Source organism: Rattus norvegicus, chromosome 1 (assembly GCF_021556685.1).
Source record: "Rattus norvegicus strain SHRSP/BbbUtx chromosome 1, alternate assembly SHRSP_T2T, whole genome shotgun sequence".
In the NCBI taxonomy this organism is placed as follows: domain Eukaryota; kingdom Metazoa; phylum Chordata; class Mammalia; order Rodentia; family Muridae; genus Rattus; species Rattus norvegicus.
This window is the reverse complement of record NC_141534.1, coordinates 174,345,361-174,371,817: the sequence shown is the minus strand read 5'-3', so window position 1 is coordinate 174,371,817 and position 26,457 is coordinate 174,345,361. Positions and strand designations below refer to the sequence as shown.

At 42.8% G+C, this 26,457-nt stretch overlaps 1 protein-coding gene across 2 annotated transcripts; it reads right to left on the bottom strand.

Moving 5' to 3' along the window:
- Window positions 1-1,970: 1,970 nt before the first annotated feature.
- Olfml1 (olfactomedin-like 1) lies at window positions 1,971-26,184 on the bottom strand. Of its 2 annotated transcripts, none has more exon segments than NM_001013192.2 (3): window positions 1,971-4,172; window positions 22,136-22,424; window positions 25,723-26,154. In NM_001013192.2, coding segments are annotated over 3 exon segments (1,209 nt in total). In that variant the 5' UTR covers window positions 25,852-26,154; the 3' UTR covers window positions 1,971-3,381.
- Window positions 26,185-26,457: the final 273 nt, after the last annotated feature.

Sequence of the window (26,457 nt, the reverse complement as noted above, 5' to 3'; positions counted from 1 at the left end):
CACGCACACGCACCGGGCCTTGTGTGATCCCATTGAGATTAAAAGCTGCATCATTCCCAGACCACCCCCAGTGTCAACCTTAGGTCTGTCTAAGCTCAACCTGCACCTCCCCCACCCCTCCCCCGACCTTCCTGGAGGTCCCTCTAGTGGTTAAAGCTCTGGTGTTCAGTCTTGTGAATAACTAAAGACAGAACACTATCTGTGCCCTGCAAGGTCAGGTATAAGTATGCAAAACAAAACAAAACAAAAACAAAAACAAACAAACAAAAAACCTGGAGACCAAGTCCTAGCACCTACGTCGAGCGTGCATAAGGCCTTCGGTTTTATCACAGATGCTTGCCCTACCCGGGCCTCCAAGGACCGGTTGCTCAGCTTATCTGCTTAAAATCTCCAGTGCCTCAGATGGCAGAGACACAGGGACTCTGGCAGGAGTCACTACTAAGCTGGACTCCAGTTGCTTGCACCTGGAGTGTTGACAGACACTACAGGACACATCTTTTTTTTTTTTTTTAATTAGTCTAAAATTACTGGTATGGCTAGAGGCTTACACACATGAACAGAACATAAACACTGTAAAAGACAGGTGTGTGAGCACTGCGGGGACATGACTAGCAGCAGAGTAAAGGCAAGCCAGTAGAGGAAGACTGGGGCCCAGGGAGACATGTGTCACAGCAGGACGCCCTTCGGTTCTTTCACTTCCTTAAAATAGCGGCAGAGAGGCTTTTGGAGACAGAGCCTGCGCAGTTCACATAAGTTCACATGTGGGCAGTTCCAAATCCCACCGGTAGCCTGGGGATGCAGGGGCAGTTTCTTTCCCCAGGCCCCCAGAAACTGCTAGCATTTTCTCAGAACTATACAATTATTTTGTAAACTGTTTTATGAAATTGGCTTTCTCAAGCTTATGTGCAGTTTGGGAAGGGGCTTTAACATTATGGATGTTTTCCTCCCAACTCCAGAGGGTCTGATTTGATGGCATTTGAGAGGATAGCCTGGATATTAAGATTCTTAACGTTCCCCGGGTGATTCTAATGTGTAGCAATATAATAACCACTGCTATGGGGCATGGAGACACCATTGATCTTCATTTAAATCCAACCAGAATGGAACTGAAAAACACACATGAAAGGTGTTCCCAGGCCCGCATGCTGTTAGGAAAAGTAGCAAAGAACAAATTTCACCTAAAAGAAATATTCTCCCTCTAGGGATTCTGTGTACCAAGGGTATACTGTTTGAGACAGGTATGTCTTGCAGAACTATGGAATCCCAACATTTCCCAGATAGAAGCCAGACAGCATGCTACAAATTATTCTCTTGACTTCAAAGGAACCATGTATACAGACCTCACTGCTTTGGATAATGCCCTTATGAGTAGGTCATGTTCTTTATCAGTTAGGTAGGTAACATGACTGCCCATAGAGCAGATATTGTCCCTGGATTCATGGGACCAGTGTATCACAGTTATTCATTCATATCTGCCTCATTCTGCAAAAGATTTGGGCTCTTGGGGCCAATTTATCAGAACTGTAGGTCATTCCATTTTGCCAAAGATCTACTCCAATGGTATGGGGTGGATCTCTCTTCACTGCCTGTGGGCCTGGCCTGGACTTGGCAAAGACAGAGAAACAGCTGCAAGCACACAAAAGCAAGCCTTCTCATGTGACCAACCTGGAAAGCCAGAGACCTCAGCACATGACACAGGCTGGCAATGCTCCCTCACTTGTGACCTAGACTCAGCCAAGTGGGACACACATGTGGGAAACATTTTGAAGAGGAGCCCCTCTCAAGAGTCACACTGCCCTCTGTAAAGCCTAGCATGCCTGCTGTGGCAAAGCTGCTATCTGGCTTCCATCCACACTAGAATCTTTACCAAGGGCCTTTGTGTGTTAGGGATGTTGTTCACAGTAATCCCGGCCAGTAATACTGGAACGCTTCTGTGGTGATAGGATGGAGGCAAATAGAACCTGATGAGATTATCTGCTTAATCTCACTTTTATTACACTGAAAGCAAGAAGAAAGAAGCAGGCAACAAAAAAACAAGATGAGGCTAGAATTGCATCCTTACCTTGGACTGGTTTTTTAGATAAAGCAGACTTTGAAAGACCTATATATAAGACGTTGTGCATACATGAAAACTGGCTAAGGGGCAGAGTGTTATTTTTAGGCTGAACTGATGGACACAATGATTAAGGATAAGTGGGAAAAGTGCCTAATTGATATTTCCTTTCTTGGATGATGGAAATACTAAGAGGTTTGCAGTCTTTCTAGCTCTTTTGTAGCTTGCTACTTTGAATAACTCACCTGAACTCTCACCTCTAACTTAGCAACTATGAAGATGTGTACAAACCTGACAAAGAGAAAAGACAATTAAACAATGTAAAAAGAGCTTTGTAACTAGAAAGTAACATCCAACTATTCATGATTTCACACTGTTACTGTATCCACTTGGCTTGACAGAAGAGCAAGGCTAGAGGAAATAAAAATTAGGCACCAAGAAGAAATAGTGTTTCCTGGGTGTTGTGGTCCGATGAGTATGTGCCCCAGAAGCTCACATGAACGCTTGGTTCCCAGCTGAATGCAGGTCTTGTGTCACTATGACGAGTAGTGCGTTACTATGAGAGCAAGCCTTTAAGTTTCTTAGTGTATGTAGCCTTTCTTCCTGTTTGCTTCCTGCATCCTGATTACAGATGTGACTTGAACATCTGATGCTCCTGCTACCATACTTTCACTACTACTATGGTGGACTATATCCATTTTTTTTTAAGACAAGCGCTCACTGTATTGCCCTGTTGGCCCTGGAACTTACCATGTAGACCAGGTTGACCTCAAACACACAGAGATCCACCTTCCTAAGCTTCCTGGAGACCAGGGTAAAAGGTGTGCACCACTGTGCCTGGCTTCTTTTAAAACAATAAGCTGGTATAAACCCTTTCTCTCTTAAGTTGCTTCTTGTCAGCAACAAGAAATGTACAGTTGGACAATGAAAAATCTTTATAAGCATTTGAAAAAGAGAACAGAGCCTGAGTGAAGTCCAGAGAAGAAGTCAACACCAGGACGGGCAAGATCCTAGTTGCTGGATAAGAAATAGGGCAGAGTCAGAGAAAATGCTGAAAGAAAAAAAGGAAGGATTGGAAATAACTAAACCAGATGGAAGAGACCTTAATCCCCATCAGATTTGAGTGAGGGCAAGGTATTGGTCTAAATTGTGACCTCATCTATGCTCTCAAAAGATACCTAAGGCGGTAACATTTGAGAAAGAAAGAATATGTATTTTAAATTTTAGAACTCATTCCTATGATACTCCAATGTAAAGGGGCCATGACCTCAGTGTCCCGGAAAAACCACTGCCTAAGCCACACAACTCTTTCTGCAAACTGCTGTCCATTACTCCAGAGGCAGTTTTTTCTTTGTCTGGAGTTTGTAAATGATCTGATAGCCTTCATTCCAGGCATACAGCTGCTTATCTCTGGGGTTGTAATGGATCATGGAGTGACTCCTTGCCCGCCTAGGGAAGAACAAATTGGGCAGATGCTCCTCCCTGACAGTGCCCAGTGGGTCATAGACACAGGTGATTCGATGAGGGCCCTGGCCACCGGAACTGTAGACAACATAGAGGACCCCACACAGGAGGAATGATGCTTCAGCATCCTGGCTTCTACACGGCGTATCCCATGAATGCTCTATTCCTAAAGTGCCAGCCTCAATTTTTGTGAGAACCAAATGGCCTTGGATACCTGGTCCTGAGTGAATGGCCCACAGTCCATGTTCATCCACAGCAAGGTCAATGTATGTAGAGAGGGAGTGTTGGTAGATGGGTGCTCGGCCTGCCCCTCCTGGAAGAAGCATTCGATCTTCCACAGTCTTCTTCTGCAGATTATATTTAATTATCTCATTAGAAGTTCCTTGATTGTGAAAAAATAGGAAACTCTGGTAGACCACTTGCCCTGATCCCTGCCAGGAAAGTGGTAAGGTTAGCTTCCGGGGACCAGGCTTCACACTATCTTCCATGAAGGCCCGCAAGTTTGCAAATTCCCAAACTGTGTTGTTTCTGGATCCAGCTAATAGATACACTTTAGCAGAGGTACTGCCAGCATCCTTCATCCAAGAGCCCTCTGGGTCCACAGTCTTCTTCACTATTTTCAGAGACTTTATAGCCATTAGCATGTTGTCACAGCCTAGTTAGACAGGAGAAAGAGGACAGGTCATTTCTCAACAGGTTATTTATGAGGTGTCTACTCTCTAGAATACTCACTACACTTGAAGACTCCAGCTTCCTTTCAGATCTAATACAGTAGATAACATTCTCATTTCTGCTATGATATCATGATCTCTGAAAGGAGAGTTTCCCTTAGAGACTCCTAGAGCAAAAATAAAACACAGGCATGAACTCCTTTTGAAAAATTAAACACCATCAGACATGAACTCCCTCCATTTCCTGACCCTTATTTATAGTAGAATTTTCTTAGAAGTTGTGTTACTTCTTCTTTCCATGAGTAATACAATCACTATATTCAGATCATATTCTGTCTTAGCTTCTAGACTCCTCAGCCAATTACCCTATAATCTTTACATTTTTTCCTTATAACTAGCTCCTTAGTCTTAACTTATATGCATCTTGCTTATTATCATTTTAAAAATCTCATAACTGGGCATAGTGCGTATGCTCAACACTCTGGAGGAAGAGGTAGGCTGTTCTCTGTGACTCTGAGACCAGCTTGGTCTACACAGCAATCCGGGGCCAGCCAGGGCACATAGTAAGATCCTGTCTTAAAGGTGTATCTCCAAGTAGTTAACATTTTCTGGATACTTTGTCTTCTTTTGCACCATTCCATCCTCAGCCTCTCCTACAGAGCAGTCTATATTTTCCATATTTACTTTCTCACCTCTCCCTCTTACTTTACAACAGCATCTGTTCTTGATAATACTACCAAGGAACTCCTAAATGAAAATCCCTGCCTTTCTTTTATGTAGGCATGTTACTGTTGGGGAGGGGGGATGTTTCGTGAATACACAGAAACTGTGTATTCAGTTGCTGATTTCTCGTCCTAGAAATCTAGTTGCAGTGCAGGACTTTGTATTGTCATTACTGTGAAGCACTCCCTAACTTAGTATTCTGTAAAACATTGTTCTACATCATCTTCAGGTTGCTCAATTAAGAGCGATCAGCCTTTAGCTAGGCAGGAGAATAAAGTGGGTCATCTCAGCCCAGAGAAGGAGGGCCTTGGGAGAGGGTTTCACTGGGGACCCAGGGAGTTGCCATGAGGACACAAATGAAGAACGAGGTGCCAGAACAAGACTAAAGTGGCAGGCAGTGCCACATGGCTGGGAAGTGGCCAGCATGGTTGTTTTAGATCAGAAAGTCCCCAGCTATAGTGAAAGAAGCTTACTAATGAATATAAAGGTCTCCTTGTCATTATTATTAGAGAACAAGGGTGGGCGTTAGAAAAGCCCCGTACTTTTACATGTTACTTCATCTTCTATGGCGTGGCGGCACTGGTCAGTTCCTCCTCCTTGAAGATACTTTCTTCACCGCCATCTTTGTTCCTGTGTGCATTTCCTATTTCTCCTTTGACAGTGTGGAAGAGATTATGATCTGTGCTTCTCCAATTCCACTTCAGTTCAGTCTTTATCACTGCTTGAAAAACTACATTTCATAGTCTCCTTTGGGGTTGCCCTATGCTCACTGACTTGTTTCCAATGAATGGGATCTGGACAGGCATGGTATAAGCGTCTCCCACCTGACCCTTAAGTGTGCCATCCCTAGATGATCGTAACTCCTTGGAATCCTCACGGTGACCATGGTCAAGAGATCAGCACTACTGGTCATTTCTGGAATGGTCGATCATCAGTTCTAACTTCAGACTTTTTGGTGGCTCTCTACAAATCTGGCCAAGAACCCAATGTTAGGGAACTCACTAGCCACAGGGGGGAACCAATTATTATTCTTTGCTAAATGGATATAAACTATTCTCTAAACTGATATTTCTACACCTATTAAGACAGCTAGCTCTTAGACATCATCAGAATAGTTTCTTTGTGTCATAGAAAATAGTGAATTTACAACTGGCCAATGTACAGAGTGTCTGTGGAGTGCTTAGCCACAAATAGGATATCTATATTATACTACTTCCCCTCAAGTCTCAGGGACTACCACAGAAGATGGGTCAATGAGATTATAAAAACCAGGGATCAGGGAGGACTGGAAAAAGAACCCTTATCATCGGGGCTTGACAGGACTACTGCACTCATGTTACCTGCATAAGACCAGTACAAGATCAAGCCAATCAAGATTCCAGCTGAGGAGGTGGTACTGCTGGGCCTGAGCCACATGCCTAGCTAGACAGATATTAATAATTGATGGTTTCTAGAGGAGAAAATGACAGTTTTCTTTATGGGTGTGGCTCTTGGTAGGTCAACCACGCTATATCCAGGAGCGCATGGGCAGTACATATTGGACTTGAGGGGTTATAATAATTTTTAAAGAACAGAAGTAGGTGGGTAAGGGTTGGTCTTGGGTTCATATGGTAGGAATTGGGAGAAGTAAGAAGGAATATGATCAAAGTACATTGTATACATATACGAAATTATCAAGGAATTAATTTAAATATTATATGAATAGTTTTTGCAAATACTCAATTACATATCTCACCTTTACCTCCTACTCTTCCCCTGCAAAATCATGACTCATCGTTTCTTGCCTAGATCACTTAAATCGTATCAGATTGATCTCCCTGATCTTACTCTTGCTTGCTCATCTGCATGTCAAGTATACTCCACAAAGCAGTAAGAGTGATCTGACATGTGCAACTTTATCTCCTCGCTTACACTTAGAATAATATCCTAATCCTCTGCCCTCGCCCATAAGGCTGTGCAGCATGGCCCTTGTTTATCATTAGGACTCTGTCTTTGTGTCTCACTGTGTTGGGACAACTCAGTTTTCTTTATGGTCTGTGAGCATGCCATATTTCTTTTTGCTTTAGGAATCTTATACTTACAAGTCTTCTCCCTGGAACATTCCTTTTTCTTGAACTTTATACAGTGAATTGGCTCTCATTCATTCTTCAGGTAACCCCCCACCTCCCACACACATACCACTTGAAGTCACTACATATCACAGGGTGGCTTCAAAATGGCAAGTACCAGGACTGTGTGTGAGCACCACCATACCTGGCCAAGCCTCACTTTTTTTTTTTTTTTTTTTTGGTTCTTTTTTTCGGAGCTGGGGACCGAACCCAGGGCCTTGCGCTTCCTAGGCAAGCGCACTACCACTGAGCTAAATCCCCAACCCCTCCAAGTCTCACTTTTAATATCATCTCCTTAGCAGGCTTCTTTTTATTTTAGACCATGCATTACACTTTAACTGTACTATCTGTGTCTTTACTACCTGATCTCCCACCTCTCTCACAAGGTTCTCCAAAAACAGGGACTTCATTCTCATGTTTAGTATTGTACCCAAATGCCTAAGTCAATGCTTTGAGGATTCAGTAAATGGCAGTTGGATGAAGAAAATAAAAAGCTCAGATCTTTTTCTGGGGTCTACACAGTTTAACACCTTTTGGGCTCTGACCGCAGACCTATCTTAAGTAAATCATCATTCATAAAACACTTCAAAGATTTTCAATACTTTCAAACCCATTATTTCATTAAAAAACAAAACAAAAAAAAAAACTTGATGCGAGGTTTTCTAAAGAAAACAAATGGGACAGAGAACAGGCTTTGCTGGATAGAGCCGAGTCCTGGGAAGTTAGTTTTTCAGATGTAGGCACAGAGGCCCCACCTGGGTCATACTGTGCTGGAGGCCAAATTTAGAGGAGGACTGCAGAAATCTCTCGGCCACCAGGAGTTACCACGTCCTCCTAGCATGCTCCAACTGCATGAGAGTTTGACTTCTGTGTCAACATTGTTGTGGGGGGACCAGGTTATAGGAAGGCAGACTCTAGGAAAGGCACCGAGGGAGTTTAAGCTTCAAAGAAGCAACTGGCAGGAGGAGCCTCTGCTATGTGGAGCTGAGTGAAGAAGGGGAACAGACACCCCGATTCCCAAGTGCCATATCTACTTGAACAAAGCTAAACCTGACTGAGGTGAGGCCACAGCTCTTCTCTCATCTATGCTGATTGCCAAGGAGAAGTGAGTGAGGCTTTAAGCTTTCAACCATAGAATGATTGTATAGGAGAGGAAGAGGAGGGCCCATGGGTTCCTGGAGATACCCATATGATATTCCATGTTAAGACAAGTCCCAGGGTTAAAGCAGTTATTAAATATCTTACAAATACATAGAGTGTTTGGTACTGTGCTGCATAACTTCATACTAACTTATATAATTCTTATAAGTTACCATGATATATTTATTTATTTTGTTTATTCTTTTATGTTATGAATACACTGTTGTTGTCTTCAGACACACCAGAAGAGGGCATCAGATCGCATTACAAATGGTTGTGAGCCACCATGTGGTTGCTGGGAATTGAACTGGATAAGAATAGTCAGTGCTCTTAACCGCTGAGCCATTTCTCCAGCCTCTTGATGTATATTTTAATCACTGGTTTCCAAGTAAAAAACAGTTAATTCTTGCATTAGTTTCTTGGAATGGTCAGTAGTGAAGGGGTCTTCTGAAGTCAGAGTTGGGAGCTAGGATGCTACTAGCCAGCCTCAGAGGCAGGTTAGTATGGTAGGTAGGGTTGGAGAGCCATGTGTACTGGTATGCCCAGAAAAGGACTAGGGAAGGCCATGGGCTGCCAAGTGTGACAGGACATCCATGTTCAGTTGGTAGCCCCCATGGTACCTGTCCCTCCCACTAGGGAAGACCAGACTTAAAGCTAAGTTATGCAAAGACTGTGTCTTAGAATGTGGAACATTTGTTTCTTGTTTATAAGAAACCATTCACTTACAATACAGAAGGGGTTAAGGATATAGATGAGTTTGTAGAGTATCTGCCTTGCATACATGAAGTCCTAGGTTAGATCCCCAGTACTGCATAAAACTGAGCATGAAGTACGGATCCTAGTATTTGGGATCAGAGAATAAGAAGTTCAAGGTCATCTTCTGTTATATATCAATTGGATGCCAGTTTGGACTATGTTAAATCCTATCACCAAAAACACAAATAAAATAAAATACAGAAGAGAAGCAGTTGTGGAGTGGCAGGCATACAATCCCAGCACTTACAAGGCAGACCCAGAAAGATTGCAAGTTTGAGGACAGCCCAGCCCATACAGTAAGCTGCAGGCTTACCTGTGCTACACTATGAGTTCTGGCATAGCCCAAGTTCCATAATGAGACCCTGTCTAAAAAGTAAACTTAAATAAAATGTAAAAGTAGTAAACTGTAGAAGGAGTGAGCATTCACATGCTTCCCCTCTCTACTTCCCCTTTTTAATGCAGAACTCTTAGAGAAATAACAGAACAAAAATGTGTTATGTAAATTTTTGATTAAGGAGTTAAAAAAATCTCTAAGAAAAAAAAACAAATCGATTTACTCCGTGTCTTTCTGCTACTTCTCCTACTCCTTCAAATTTGCTAGAGCTCAGGACTGGGTATCTGAGACCTGGAGACTCTGGACTCAAGTCCTCGAACACCCTTTTGTCAATCCAGCCTTCATTCTGCCAGCCCTTCTACTCTTCCATCAAGGATAATCTAAAATTGTAAAAACTAGGGAGAATAAATTTCCAGTGTCCCAATAAAAGGGAAAATTAAAATTACCTGCTGTGTTTCTTTTGGGAACAGATAATTAGCAGGGGGAAAATAGTAGTGGAAACATTGGAAATAATAAATAAATAAACAAAAGTTTGAAAACAACTAAGATGCAAATTATTTAACAGTCAATGCAAAGGTTCCATGTACAAACCAGAACACATAGATGTGTGGTTTCCCCGACAGGCAAAATTTCAGTCAAGCAGTTGGGGTAGAATTTAGCCCAAGGCCAATGAGTTCATACATAAATATCACTTATTTGAATCTTTTAAAATACTTTCCTCTTTATTAGTAACACTTGCTGGACCTGTAAGACTTGTTCCTCCATTGTGACTCAATCTAATGTTAGAGATACTGGTTCATCTTTGCTAGAAAAGTGGCTGGGGTAGGGAGCAAGGTGTGTGTGGGGGTTGGGGGGGGGGTCACCTGAAGGTAGAATGATGGACAGAGGGAAGTTATGCAGTAGGTTTATAAGTGTAGTCCAGATTCAAGATCCCAAATAGTGTCAGGCATAGATACAAGAGACGGTTAGAAAGAAAGGGGTTGACTGGTTAGGTTGAGGTAGCCAGGTGACGACGGTAAACCAGACTCAAGCTGGGAGGCTGTGATGGTGGTGGTGCCTGCTGTAGATCCCAGTGGAGGCAAAGGCAGGTGGGTCTCTTGAGTTCAAAGGCTAGCCTCGTTTACACAGCAAGTTCCAAGACAGCCAGACTCCAGAGAGAAACCCAGTCTCAAAAACCAAAATAATAAAACAATAAAACAAAACAAAAAAGCCAACCAAACATAAAACAATCACAACAACATCAACGACAACAACAAAATCACCACCACCAACACCAGCAATAACAATGGGAGTAGAAAAGGGAAGGGAGACACGAGCAGAAAGGGACTGGTAGGTTTGCCTGGTGAGAGTCTATGAAAAAGAAGAGACTTCTTCTGAAGCTGTGAGCATTTTTCACTACTTTGTGAAGTTTTGTCATAAATCTTGACTTTTTCAAGCCATACTCTTGCCCCAGTTAATGCATGGCTCCATCTGAACAGCCCTCTTTCAGGGTTGGTACTGTGGTTGTCTGAATGAGAATGGAGCCCATACACTCATATGTTTGGATATTTGGTCCCTGGTTGGTGGAACTGTTCAGGAAGGATTGGTAGACGTGGTCCTGTTGGAGAAGGTGTGCACTGGGCCTTGGGGTTTCAGAAGCCCATGCCATTCCCAGGCAGTTCTCTCCCTGCCTCCTACTTGGGAAGCTTTCAGGTTCTGCCCCAGTGTCACGTCTGCCTGCCTGCTGCCATGCTTGCCACCATGATGGTTACGAACTTACCTTCTAAAACCATAGACCCCAGAACATTTTCTTCTATAGTTGCTGTGGCCATGGTGCCTCTTGGCAGTGATATAGAAGTAACTAAAACAGACATCATGCTGGACTACAAAGAGTCTTCTCCTTTAACCACTCCTCCTCTTCCTTGTCCTCCTCCTCTTCTCCTTTCTCTTTCTGTTCATCTTCTCCTTTCTCCTTAACCTCCCCCAGGGACTAGGACATGATATATTCCTGTCTTACTACTTTCTGCTTATGCTCCATACTCAGGAACCAAATAGCTTTTGATAGTGCAGTTGTTTGACACTGCCCAAAGTTGTGATATCAATTTCTACTATGCCAACTTAGAAAACGAAGAGGTTAGCAGGGCTGCCTCACTCTCTGCTTCAGTGGATGGATGGCAGGAAAATAGGAAGGCTACCTTGTGCAGGATGTTCCTCAGTTACCCACACTGGTTTGGTGTTGTTGGAGAGCTCAGCTATGTATCTCATAGTAGGATTTGGCATACAATAAACATTGTATGTGCTGATCTTGCTGACCACACAGAGCCCTTCAGGAAACACTTATTACAGGTATTTCTAGGTTCCTACATTTTTTGTTGTTGTTGCCAAATTTAGAGTATTCTAAGGTTCCTAGAACCACGCCTAGCAGCTTTGCTGGTGATTAGCAGTAGAGTATGAGAAAGGAAACAGGTTTAATTCATGCTTCTCCACTTATTTAGGTGTATGTCACCCACTAGCAACAAGCAGAGAACACAAGGAACATTCCTGAAAGCCAGGAAGATGACTAAACTCTGAGTGTGTTCCAGCCGGCTTCCACTGTGCGGTTCCAATAGCTCGACCCCAATATGGGCAAACTTCCTTCTGACACTGTCTTCTAGAAGAAACCAGCTCTCCATAATCTCCTTACTGTAATACATTTTCTTCTCTTAAGCCTGTTACATTTTTATGATACAGTATACACTCATTTTGCTGACATTTTTATTGCTAGCATCCCTTCGATAGAAAGTAAACGTGGTAAGATTTAAGACACTGCCATATCTGTTTCATGCATTATTTTGCATTCTCCTTGAAAGAAAATCTGGCACCTGCTACAACCTCCTTAGCTTAACTGTGAAAGTGGCAAAAATCAGTACCTGTAGCTAAACTCAAGATGCCCTCTTTGGAGCCCTGAATAAGTTCTAAGATGGCAAAGGAGTGTCTATGACTGACCTTTTGAAAACTGCACAAGAGCATCTAGGCTGGTCAGTATTCCTGTGAAGCAAAGCAGGGAACTGGCAAGTCATCTGGGGCATGTCTGATCTCAAACGACTGCCACTTAACATCAGGTATCTGCCTTGCAATGCCCTAAGCACTCCAGGGTTATAAGGGTAAACTCCTTGATTTTGTCTATCTCTCATTTGTAGGCTGGTTTGATTCTTAATTAAAAAATACAATATTTTCAGGGGTTGGGGATTTAGCTCAGTGGTAGAGTGCTTGCCTAGCAACTGCAAGGCCCTGAGTTCGGTTCCCAGCCCCGAAAAAAAGAAAAAAAGAAAAAAAAATACAATATTTTCATTGTTTTGGTTTTAATTTTCTAAACTTATTTACTTTATATGTATGGGTATTTTGCCTGTATGCATGTATATGCACTCCATGCATGCTGGAGGCCAGAAGACATGAGAGTCCCTGAAGCTGGAATTACAGATGAATGTAAGCCATCATGTGCTGGGACCCAAACACATTTCCTCTCCAAGAGCAGCATGTGCTTGTAACCACTGAGCCATCTCTCCAGCCCACTTTTGTTTATTTTTAAATACGTTTTTTAGCAAACTAAAAAAGGTAGATACAGTCTCCATTTCTAGCTGTGACATTCCCAGTCTCTTTCTGGTTGCAGAACAAAACCATCTGATATTCCTATAAAGTAAATATCACCTTCTTCTCTTCTCTCCATCTGGTCTCACTGTGGGATGGTCTAAGACATACTCACCTGCACCTCAACTCTACAGTAACATTCTTATTGGTTCTGTTTCATTTCCTTAAATGCATCAATCTACAGGTATCTGTCCCCTGTTCTCAACACACATTTGAAAAACTAAAAGCTGATCTTGCTTGCTCTCTGTTTCCACGAGCAGCAAGACCAAAAGCCCAATATGGAAGCAACTAGAGTTTACAGTGGAATGATGGACCCTGGAGACAGAACTGGAAATTGCTTTTGCCAAAACAATGTGGTAAAAATGACCAAACTAAGTCTTTGAGAGACTTCTGCCCTCTCTGAGGCATCTGTATTCACTGTAAGAATGAGCCCAGATCAGCCTCTAGGAGAGAGAGACTTCATGTCGAGGACAACCAGATCATCTCAGAAGAAGGTAATTCCTAGGCAATGAGAGATGACCGGCAAGCCAGTCCTGGCCCAAATCAACAGAACAGTCTTCCATGCTGCAAACTCCCGAGAAGTAAGAGTTGGGTGTACTTTAAGCCATCAAATTTTGGAGTGGTTTGCTGAGTTACATTAATGTGGCAAGAGATAGCTGATAGGGTTTTCAGACACAGAACAGAGATGGAAACTATATATCTAGGGTGGTATGGTCTATTAGATAGCGCAGGAATGTGGGGGAAGATTCTCTGAGCCATAGTGTTTTTATCTGGGGAAAAAGGGTTGCAGAAGTATCTAGAGAACAATAATATCTACAGGATGACACTGGACAACAGAAAAAACAAAAACAAAAAATGGCATAATGTGATCCCAAGTAAGCAGTTGCCTTCAGCTTCTAATAAAATGCTCAGGCCAGAGCACCCCGATCTCCCACTCATTCTAGGCACTGGATAGATTTTTGGAAACACAGCATTCACAACCGAGGCATGCATGGATGTATGAGTTATGTTTTTAAAACAGGTTAAATAAACAGCATAGAACACCAGAGATGGATGGAAATAAGGGGAGAAATACTAAAAATGGGTGTTTGACTGTGGGCTTCTCACTTATTCATAGTGAAAAAAATCCCACAATAAATAATTTGCACAGTATTTGTAGTTTTATTTAATCATCAGGCATTCTTTTTGTAGAGAAAAATTATGTATTTAGAGAAAGCTATGGTAGGACAGGGTTGTCACAAGAGTTTTGGGTTATCCTAGGGTTTGCAGTTGCCATCAGGGGGAAAAGGTGATGGTATTATAATTCTAATAAGATGACCCTGACCCTGATGGCAGTATAAGTCAGAGTACTGGGACAGGGATAGGTGGGGACAGGGAGGGCACTGTCATGGATGGAGTGGAGTGGGTTGAGGAAGAGGGAACAGTGTAAGTGGACTGAAGGCATTTGAGAAATAATGAGAAGAAACACTCTGCTGAAATGCTGGCAGGTCAATCGAGAACCACAGAGATGAGTGGGGAGCAAAGCAGAGATTTCTGTTGTTAAAAGTCAATGAAGAGGACCCGGAGCAGTAGCTGAGTGGGCAGAATGCTTGTCTAGCACGCACCAGCTCGAGCACTGCAGAAACCCAGGTATGGCGACGCTTGCCTGGTATCTCACCACTCCAGACGCAGATACAGGTGGGAGGATCTGGAGGTCACGATCATTCCTTAGACAGAATTTAAATAAGTCAGTCTTTTGTGAGATGGAGTTATAGTTCATACTGTGACCCTCACTGAGATCAGAAGCTTCTAGCATAGACATTTACTCTCAGGGCATAAAGCTCCAAGCCCACAAGCCTCTGTGGTCACCCTTGCCATTGCTTTGCTGGCTCCAGCTTTTACCTTCTATATGCTCTCAACCTCTCCTGGTGCCAGGCCGCTCTCTACCCTGTGTCCAGAGTGACCTCTCTCAATCCTGTCTGAGCCGTGGTATCCCCATATTGATCACTGCTCAGCCCAGCTGTGAGATGATGGGAGAGTCGCATGTGCACAAACCCAGGGTTGGTGTGAATGTCACCCTGGTCGTTTCATTAGTTGTATGAGCTTTGGCAAACTGTCTTTAAACAGTCTCGTTTTCCTGATGGGGGGTGGGGTGGGGATTATATCTAACTCATGGGGGTTTTGTCAATTACATGATGATTGGCAGTAAGACACATATATCATTTGGAGACTACATAAAATGTATTACCTATCAATAATATTTATTATTCACGTTATTCTCGTGGGAAGCTTAGCTCTCCTTTGTTTTGTTGTTCTTCTTTCCACAGCATCCTGCTCCACCTGAGTTCTATGGAATAATTTGCTCCATGAACTCACCAGGCTCCATTCTACCACTGTGCTGCATTGCAGCTTACGGTGCTCTTAACTCTAATCTCTATCTAATGGACTCTTTGATTAAAACTGAGCCTGGCAGTTACTTTCTAGTTCTAGCATAGTTCCACCCCTCTGATCCCCATGGCAACCTTGCCCCTATAACTTAACATGTTTCTGTGATACCTTATAAATCCCTCCCTCAGAGCAGCCCTCACTCTGGACAGTTACCCTCCATGTCTGGATTGCTTCTCAATTTTACTATGAGTGGTGAGGTCATAGCCACTGTCCATCTCTGATGCCTACCACAAGTCCAGCACGTATCTGGACATTTGGTGAGCCTATAAACAAACAAGTGAGAGAGAATGGATGACTTCATGCCAACTGGGACCGAAAGCTACCAGGTGACATGATTTAGAACTTTTTGGCAATACTCATAGTACCTACAAAGAGCCTCACTGGGCTGGAGAGATGGTTCAGTGGTTAAGAGCACTGACTGTTCTTCCAGAGGTCCTGAATTCAATTCCCAGCAACCACATAATGGCTCACAACAGTCTGTGATGGGATCTGACATTGTCTTCTGGTGTGTCTGAAGACAACTATAGTGTACTCACATACATAAAAATTAATTAATTAAAAGGAAAAAAGAAATAGCCTCATCCAAAAAAAAAAAAACAAGAAAGAAAGAAAGAAAGAAGGAAGGAAAGAAAAAGAAAAAAGAAAAACAAACTCAAACAAACAAAAAAACCTCAGCATTTTCAAATGAATAAACAAAAGAAATGCTATGGGGGCTGGGGATTTAGCTCAGTGGTAGAGCGCTTACCTAGGAGGCGCAAGGCCCTGGGTTCGGTCCCCAGCTCCGAAAAAAAGAACCAAAAAAAAAAAAAAAAAGAAATGCTATGTATACAGATCTTTCTGGACTCTTGGGCATGTGCTCTCTAGGGAACATATGCAGCAACACTGGACTTATGCACACATGTGCACACAAGCATCCTTATGATCTCCTAAATGTCTGCCCCAGACAGACCTTCAGTCTCCTCCTGTATAGTTAATACATCTGTTACAAATTAGTTATGGTTCCCTTAATGTTCTGCTCTCCTCATCAAGAACCAACGGGCCTGGAGAGTTGCCTCACAGACATGTTATCTTCAGTTTTCAGTGAGTGGGGTGTTTGTTTAGTTATTTGTTTTTATCTACTTGGAGTGTATTCCAGAGGCATTCAGATATTCAGCAGGCTTCTTGGAAATATGATCTAACAAACGATATGAGTTATTTAACACAGCTGGGTGAGGGTTACTTGAGGTTACTCCCATGCTTCCTTGTAACAAAAGGAGACGGGCTAGAGGAAGAAAATAAAATCTGTTATAATGGCTTGTTTTGACTGCCCTGAGAATTCTTCTTCAAAAGCTACTTACAAGTTAAAAGGAGGTCAATACTTTTATCCATTCAAGAATGCAGCAGCCTGTGGACTCTTCCAAAGCCTACAGCTGGATAAATTCTCAATCTAGGTGCCTGAGGTGTAGTGCTGAGTGATAAATACAACAGACGAAGTTTCTCTCTCTGTCTCTCTGTCTCTGTCTCTCTCTGTCTCTCTGTCTCTTTCTGTCTCTCTGTCTCTGTTTCTCTCTGACTCTCTCTCTCTATCTCTGTTTCTCTCTCTGTGTCTCTCTGTCTCTCTGTCCCTCTCTCTGTTTCTCTCTCTCTCTCTCTCTCTCTCTCTCTCTCTCTCTAGATTTATTTATATTATGTATACAGCATTCTGCCTGCATGTATGCATGCAGTCCAGAAGAGGGCACCAGATCCCATTACAGGTGTTTATGAGCCATCATGTGGTTGCTAGAAATTGAGCTCAAGACCTCTGGAAGGGCAGCCAAGGCTCTTAACCTCTGAGTCATCTCTCCAGCCCCGACAAATTTTAATTTAATCATGGTCTTAGCACCAAACATTGGGAATGACTTTAAAGTCCAGTGCACTCATTGCTATTCTAAATCATGTGTGTGTGTAAAAGAGGTTGGTATGGGGGGTTGCGGGGGGGGGTGTTAAGTTTTTTAATAAGTTTGCTTAACCTTAAAACATTTCTGTGATTGGGAAGCCATATGTACCTCAGTTAGAAAAACACCTCAAAATAAAGGTTGAAGGCTCGATGAGGAATGATCTAGTTTATCATAACTTTAGCTGTTCTTCAGGACTTGGCCCTCTGAGGAAAGAAGAGGATCATTCTAACATGCATTAGAATTAGCTTGTATTTAGAGGTACAAGACTGAATTTTCCAAGGTAGTCATACCATCCATTCCCTAAAGGTTTCCCAAAGAAATGTTCTGAGACAGACTGTCTAAATGAAACCCTATATTCTAAGCTCTTCCTGACCCAGTTTGCCTGCACACCAGTGTTGACTTCATCATTTAGGATTTTACTAAAAGCTGTACAGCTGGTATAGCCCTTGTAGGCCAAGAAGATAGGAATAGTAGAATCTTCTAGGAAGACATGTTCAGATAACTGAGGCACAATGGTAGGTGGAATTCCAGAATGGTCCCTGGGATGGTGAGCTGTGTCAGTCACCTTGATGAGATTTAGAATCAAAATGGAAGGCTAGAGAGATAGATGGCTCAGAGGTTAAGAGCACTGGCTTCTTTGGCAGAGGATCTGAGTTCTATTCCCAGCACCCACATGGGAGCTCACAGCCACCTGTAAACTCCCGTTCCAGATCTGTCTGCCTTCTGACTGCCTCAGCCTCATATAGATACACATATAGATACATAGTAAAATAAAATAAATAGAATCAAAGTGGAGATAGATTTCTAGGTATGTCTGTGAGGACATTTCTAGACTGAAGTAGGCAGACCCGCTCTCAAGTGGGAAGCACTGTTCTGTGGGGCTGGGAGTCCTGGACTTATCAAAGGAGAAAGCAGCCACTGGGTGGGGATATAGTTCAGTGGTAGAGTTCAATGTAGCTCTTGGAGAAAGAGAGAAAGGGAGAGAGAGGGAGAAGACAGAAGAAATGGAGAGGGGAGGGAGGGAGGGGAGAGAGAGAGAGAGAGAGAGAGAGAGAGAGAGAGAGAGAGAGAGAATAGCTGCTATCTACTTTTTGACTGTGAACACAATATAACAAGCTACCTGCCGCTTCTGTCCCTGCCATGATGAAAGATATCCCATGGAACTGTACAAAATAAACCCTTTCTTCCCAAAGTGGTTCTGGTCAGGTATTCTGTTGCAGCTATGAGTCAAGTAACAAATGCAGCTCCCAAGATCGCTTGTCCTGTGTAGTCTCCACATAACTCTTTCCCCAGAGCACAGACAGGACCTGGGCATATGAGAGGGTGCAAGCTGTGATCACATGCCTTTGGGGGACAAAGTTTCAGGGATTCTGTAATTAATAAGTCTCCAAATCTATTGACTCTGAGTTAATTAGAAGGATGATTGTAATAGACAGTCCTGACAGGCTATGTTCTTCAAAGCGATGTTAGGCACCTCTTGAGGAGAAATACCTTTTAGCGAACTGCCTTTGGAGCCAGAGCTGCAGGAAACTCATGACCTTGCTCGTACAATCAGAGGCTGTGTGTAAACTCTGCAATAATGAATTCATATTGCTTCTAATGGCTGAATGTAGGGCCACCCGTTGTACAGAATTAGAAAACTGCTATGGCACAGTTACTACCACAGCAGTCAAGCAAAAACATCACCACTACCACCACTGCAACCATCATCAACAGCACCACCAACCATAAAATAAGAGCAGGCACATCATAAAACATGTGCAGTGCAGGGGATAAACTAGCTTAGAACTAGCATCCTAAATCTTGCCTTATCTGAAAATAATGGGCCATGCTGGTTAGTCTCTGCCAACGTAGCACAAGCCAGAGTTACCAGAAAGAGGGATCCTCTGTTGAGGAATCATGTCCTTTGGATTGGCCTGTTAGCAAGTCTCTGGGGCAATTTCTTGATTGATGGTTGATGTGGGAGGGCTCAGCCTATTGTGGGCGTTCTTGGACTATCTAAGAAAGGAGGCCAATCAAGCCTGAGGAGCAAACCAGTAAGCAGTGCTCCTCCATGGTTCCTGCTTCTATTCCTGTTTGAGTTCCTGCCCTGACTTATCTTACTAGTTGACTGTGATCAGGATGTGTAAGCCAGAAAAACCCTTTCCTTCCCAACTTGGTTTTGGTTAGTGTTTTATCACAGCAAGGGAGAAGTAGATTAGACCAGGTCAGGTTGAGGGACCACTAATCACAAGGCTGTGATTGTTAGTAGAGCTACATGTCCTTAATCTAAGTTCTTCAGGGCCACCCTTTCCTTTTGCAGGAACGATTTCTTTCGCCCTCTCCCTCCATGCTAGGTCCCTGTTCTACATTTCATGAATACAGAAGAGATTATGTCAGGATCTTTATTAATGGTCTGGTAGAAGAACAAGTTGTACATACATAAAATGTGTGTAGTGGAGAGTGTTAAGTTAGAACTCTATATGGATGCTTTAGGAAGAGCAGTTGAGATTGATCCAGGGATCTAGATCACTTTGCAAAAGATTTATTTTATGTATATGAGTACACTGTAGCTGTCTTCAGGCACACCAGAAGAGGGCATCAGATCCCACTACAGATCATTGTGAGCTACCATGTGGTTGGTGGGAATTGAACTCAGGACTTCTGGAAGAACAGTCAGTGCTCTTAACAACTGAGCCATTTCTCTAGCCCTGCAAAAGGCCTCTTCTGTATAAAAGAACTGAGGAGTAGAGAGGATCATTTTGCTGTTGCAAACAAGTCGTGAACAATAATGAAAAGTATTACACAGAGAAGCTTGCAACAAGTAGTGGGGATTTAGAAAGTGCGAGAAGTAGTAAGGACACTCACAGGACTCAGACATGTCCATTTAGCAACCGTTCTAACAGTGGGAGGCAGCTAGGGTCAGTTTTAAATAGATATTATGGAACCAGCGCTCACAGGTAACCCCACGTGAGTGGCAACTCTGCAGACAATGAATACCTGTGTCTGCGGGGTGGGACAGAGAATGGAACTTAAGGAACCATGAGCCCCAGTGTCAGGAACCCTGATGCACTCTAGGTAGAATGGGAGAAGAGTCACCTCAAGGTCTGCAGGTCTGAGCGTTCCCTGGGGAATAGCAAAAGCTCAGGGACCCAGCTTTGCAATTTGGGCTTGGCGGCCTGCCTGTGACCCTGTGCAAAAGTTCAGGCACATTCTAGATCAGACAATATTAATATTCACATCGTCTTCTCAGCCCCTAGGAAAGGTCTCAGCACGCTAAGTAAATTTCTACTCTTTATAAAGTCTCTTTCATGATCCAGTTATAGCAAAAGAAAACCAACGAAGATGTAAGTGCCTGGAGAAAACCCACCTAATCGTATGTGCTTCCAAACTACTCGTGGGTTCTCTATCTAAACAGATTTCATACCAATCAATCAATGACCTAATCCCCAAACCTTAGAAGTATCCTGGATTTGCATCTCCCTCTTATCTCTTTCTTTCAACTCCCTGCTACTAAAGTGTGTGGATTTCAACACAGAATAGCTTTCCGTCTACCAGCTTTTTTCTGTCCTGTGGCAGATACTTCATGCTGAGTCATTGTTTGATTAAATTACTTCTGTACTCCTGACTGCTCTCCCTTCTCTTGCGGGAGTCTCTTCCTTTATATCATTTCCCTGCTTAGAATAATTCAGAGGTTTCTCTAATCATGTTCAATCTCCTTAAGCATGGGCCACATGATATTTCATCATCTGTATCCACTGCCTGGAACGGTATCTCTGTTCTAATCGGCAGTTATCAGTAAATAGGTGTCTAATGAATGGAAGGGTGACTGTTGGTACCAGCACAGGGCTTGATCAGAACTCTTCAGCTTCCTTCCCCTACACCGCCGCGCCCCCCCCCTGTTTTATTTTCTCAAACAGATTTGCAGATGGACATGTCTTTATAGCGTGTGCCATCACCCGAAGTGTCCTTAATGTTCACTGCACTCACAGAGACCTTCGGCCATTTCGTTTTTACTGAGACAAGGTCTCATGTAGCTCAGGTTGGCCTTAAGCTTACTACATAACCGAGGCTATCCTTAAAGTGCTGCTCTTTCTGCCTCTGCCTCATGCTGGGGGTGGAACCCAGGGTTCCATGCACGATAGGCAGTACTCTATACTCTACAACTGAGCTACATCCTCAGCCCCAAGGCCCCCTTTCATAAAGTCCCACGGGTTACATTGAAAAGGCCTAAAAGCAAAGATGTCCCACAGTTTATGTTTCTTCTTCCTGCTGGACTGCCCCAACTTTGAAGGCATAATTAGTACATAAATAGTCTCCCTATTTTCAGTGATGTCTTTTCAGAATGCAAAATACAGTTGGGGGCCCCGTTTCTCTTACTGCTTTAATGAAATGGACTCGTGTGCGGAAACATCTTCTTAGTTGTGATGCTTACTGTAATATGAGCTAGTAGATACTGTTATTGACAGCCTAGAACTGATACTGATGGGTCACCCACAGGAATCATTTTCCAGAATGCACCATCCCAGACAGCACACGATAGCAATGAGCTGCAGTACCCAGGCCTGATGTTTGGTTGTCACAGTCTCTAGTTTCACACTGTTACTTATTACACTGGCAGCAATGTTTTCAGGGCTTTGGATGTAGCCCACACCAGCCTGCTACTCTCCCTAGAAAGAGCTGGGACCACTTGGCTCTATTAAACCAAAGTCTACCAGGAGAGGCCCCCCAAGCTGTCTCTTAGACCATAGTCCTGGCCTTTCCTAGGGTCTTTAGAAACTACTGGAGGGAGGAAAGCTTCCTGGAAGTGGGCTTCTGCTGGGACACCTGACCTCTGCTAAGTTGCCACTGCCCATATACACAAGGGAAGTGTCCAGTCTTCAGTTTCTAACTCACTCTTTCTAACTGCAGGAATCTGCCTATCTCCAGGCCCTAAAAGGGATGCGAGAAGTCCTTACTTGTGTTCAACAGGGTTCGGATCTTCTTTTCTTCTTCTGCTTCTTGAAGCACCTTTTCAGCTGATGTCTTCTCCTCCGATTCAACGCAGAAGTCAGATTCCCTGAGGTATTGCAGGTAGTCGATCTCCCGCTGGGCACGCTCCACTCTCAGGGCAAGGTTATCCACTGCACTCCTGTACTCATTCGTGTGGGTCTGACACCTCCCCAGCATGGTGGATAGGTTTTTTGAGAATTCCTGGAAATCTTGAATATAGGCCCTTGTTGTTTGGGCACATTTTTCCAGCCCTTGCTTCAAACAGAAAATAAATTAACAAAGTTACCAAATAACTGTGATTATTTAAATTACCCAAGAACTACAAATAGTTATCATTCCTAAGAAAAGATTAGTAAATAAGTATAAATAATCAAAAGGGGGAGAATGACCCAGGAACCTAAATTCATAGGTACTATTGAACTGTACTAGTTTTTAAAACTATACTATTTTTTAAGTTTCCAATGTATTTCTTGATGCATATAAAAGATTTTTACATGTGATTTTCTAAATTATCTGTTTATTTTAACTTGCTAATATATTATAAATATTTAAATACCATTATTATATTATTATAATTATAATACTATATATCATATAATTATAGCACACACTAATTTTTGTACTGACTATATTATTTAACAAATGAAACTCCTATATAATTGTTATACATATGATATTTTGATGTGGAATGACTAAATTAAGCAAGTTAACATATGTATTTTTTATTTTTTATATTTTGCATATTTACTTTTGAGGTGATAAAAATATATTCTCTTAATTTCCAGGTATGCAGTATATTGTTATTATCTATAATAATGAGAGGTACAATGGATCTCTTAAACATATTATTTCTTTCCTTCTTTCTTTCCTTCTTTCTTTTCTGTGAGTGTGTGTGTATGTGGGTATACTTGAGTGGGTATGTGGGTATGTGTGCTGCATATGTTTGTGTTTGTGTGTGTGTGTGTGTGTGTGTGTGTGTCTATGCAGGTTCACACATAGAGGCATAGAGCAATACCAGGTATCTTTTACAATCATTTTAACCTCTCATATTTTGAGGCAGTGTCTCTCATTGACTCTGAAGCTCACTGACTGTGTAGACTGCCTGACCAGTAAGCCCCAGAGAACTGCCTATATTTCCCCCACCCCCACAGCACCGAGCTTACAGATGGGCATCTCCAGACCTTACTTGGATGATCTGAACTCAGGTCCCCACACTTTTTTAACTGAGCCATTGACCTATCTTCAGAACTTACTCAATGAAAATTTTGTATTCTCTGATCAATATCTCCTCATTCCTCATACTTCTCTATTTTCATGAGTTCATTATTTTCAGATTAAACGTTTAGCAAAATCATCCATTCAGTGTTTATCTTCTTGGGGCTTGCTTAGCATAAGATACTGCAAGTTCCTTTCCAGTGTCATGTATGAGCTTCATTTTAAAGGCTGAACAACATTCTATTATGTACACGTTATTTATCTGAACATAACATGACTTTAATAAGATACAGCTTCTCATTATATTGAAATCCCATTATTTGTTCCATTAAACAATTAAACGAGGCCCATTTAGTTTTCCACTCAATGTTGAGGGGAAGAAAAAAACCTCTGTGTTTACATTTTTTATTTTCTTAGCTATAGCCTTAGGCTAGATTTCCAGAAGTGAGTTCCATTCCCTCACATCTGGTACGGAGCTAAGGATAGGGTAATAATAGTTGATAACTATTTGGTGAACGGAAGAATTAGTGAACGGAAATGGAACTGCGGGGTCAGAGTTAATAGTTAAAGCTCACTTGGCAATGTTGACTAAAATCTTCTTCACAAACAGAAAACCCTTTACTCATAATCATGCAGGGCACTTTCTCTTGAAAGAGAAATAGAGACAGGAAAAGTAGTCCGGGAGAGAGAGAGAAAGAGAGAGAAAGACAGAGACAGAGACAAAGACAGAGAGAGGCAGAGACATGGAGAGACAATAACTATTAATAATTCCCAAGTCTCTATTTCCTCTTTCTTGCTCCCCCTCATCCCCCTTACAGAACAGGTCCTGTCGCCCTGTGTTGTCAAGGCTCTGCATTGGCCAGAAATGCCTGCTACCTAGCAGTCAAAGAAGGACATATCTTTATCCTCTACAGAACATATCTACACAGCTACAGAGCTACAGGGGGCAGAAATGCTGCGAGGATGTTTGTCTATAGACAAACTCTCACAGGACCGCAGGACAATGCACACGAGTTTAGCTAGTGCTAAAGCCTGAGCCAGTTTTGGCATTTTAAGCAGGTGAGGTTGGCAGTGTGTCCCGGAAGGGAGCAAGGATTGCAGTATGAGGCCAGGGATCTGGAAGTGCTTTAGCTGCAGGTTCCAGGCCTCCACCAGCTGGAGGACAGGATGAGACACTGCATTTGGATTGTTTGTTTGGTGCCCTTATTCTACTGAAACTATAGCTAGATGGCCCCATCGTTTGGACTTACAGATTTTTTTTTTCAAGAAAAAAATATCCTAAGAGTGTCCTTGACAGAAGTTACATAATATACTAATTCAACTTGTATAAGAGCTAAGCATTACAAGGTAGAAGGTTACGTTTGTCCCTAGAAGCTTGAATGGCCTATAAAAATATTGAATTTTGTTCACTTGGGTTTTTTTGTTTGTTTGTTTGTTTGTTTTGTTTTGATATAGGGTTCTAAACTGGCCTCAAACTTCCTGTTTAGCCAAAGATGATTCTGAAGCCCCTGATCCTCCTGCCTTCGTCCCCTGAGTGCTGCTGTTACACCTGGTATTACAAAACATACCTGGCTTATGCAGTAATGGTCCTTGAACCCAAGGCTCTGTGTACGCTAGACTCGTACTTACCAACTGAGCCACATTCTCAAATGAGCCATATTCCCAACCCCAGGTATTTGACTGTCCTACTTCTACCTCAAATGCTCTCACTCTTTTTAACATTGCTGGAAAATCTCATTTCCAAACCCAAGTCCAGTTAATAATAACAAACAAAAATCTATGGTGAGCCTCCGTATATAACACCACATTGTTTTATAGTCACTTACTAGTTTATTATAAAAAAGAAAAGAGAAAAACCAGAATCAGTTAGCATCCCAATACAGTAAAAGATGAAGAAAATGTGAGGACAGTTCTAATTTCATACTTTGAAGACTGAACTATTAGGTTTTAAATGTTCAACAACCTGGAAATTTACTCAGCGAGTTTGGCTATGTTCTGGGTATGGATTAATGGCCCAAATAAAACATCCCTAATTTGTCAAAGTTGAAGTCTCGTTATTAAATCTTTAGAATATCATTTGAACTTAAATTCTATCACTATGTCCATTTTATAGGCAAGAAAAACTGTCAGGGAAAAGTACAGAGTGAAGCCACGCTCAAGGTCGCACGATGGAGCAGTCTGCACTGGAGGTGGTCCTGAACTGCTAGGCTGTACACATCTGTGAATGTGATTCATGCTGTCTCTAGAAGACATGCACCCTAGTTGACAGGAAAGTGGGGACACAACAGAGTGACTTCCGAGAGGCATACTCTCAGTGAAGGGAAGACATGGCACCTACCTCCAAGACTTGGAAGCGCTGGTAGATGTAGTGTACCATGGCTGGGTCCTGGGCATGTTGTAGTGGGGGCAGAAATGCTGCGAGAAAGAGAACCAGTGAAGCAGAAGCTCCCGGAAGGGCCACCATCATCCTGCACACTTCCCAGGAACTTTGGTTCTCTGAAATGACTCAAGGGTCCAGGTGGTGAGCTCTGGTTTTCTGTCTGCTGCTGTGGCAATTCCTTGGAAAACAACACTTTGCATAGCCAGAGAGAACAAAGTCCGCTTGTTATTCTACCCAGTGCATGATCTCAGCTTCAAGCTGGTGATCAAGTCCAGCTGTTGGCAAGCTGGTCTCTGCAGGCCTGCCTTGTTCACTTGGTGCAGAGGGCTCCCGAGGTCCAGCATCTGCTGCCCTCAGCTTGGACATGCACAGACCCTCTCAGGCTAGTGGCTACTCATTGCTTCCAGGATCAGAGTGTCTGGGTTGGGGAAGGGGTGGGGAGGTCTTTTCTCCTTTTCCCCACCCCTCCCCCAGCTCTTTTGCTTTTGGTTCCCTCCTCCCTAATAGACTGAGCAGTCCAATCACAGACCTAGCTCAGCACAGGCCACCCCAAGGTCTCAGTGTTGGAATTTCAGTTCAGTGTCTGGCAGAAATTCCTAGGATCTTTTCCCAAGAAGTTCTGTTGGGAGACTCCACCTCTCTTTCTTGCATTCTCGTAACTCTTAAAGGCATAGCAAGGGAGTGTGAACACTG

Coding starts and splice junctions, on each gene's coding strand:
- Olfml1 (XM_087570799.1), bottom strand. CDS start 25,851: ATGATGGTGGCCCTTCCGGGAGCTTCTGCTTCACTGGTTCTCTTTCTC. Junction 22,425..25,722: donor AGCGCTTCCAAGTCTTGGAG/GTAGGTGCCATG, acceptor TTCTGTTTGAAG/CAAGGGCTGGAAAAATGTGC. Junction 14,562..22,135: donor CCGAACCCTGTTGAACACAA/GTAAGGACTTCT, acceptor ATTCTGTCTAAG/GAATGATCGTGACCTCCAGA.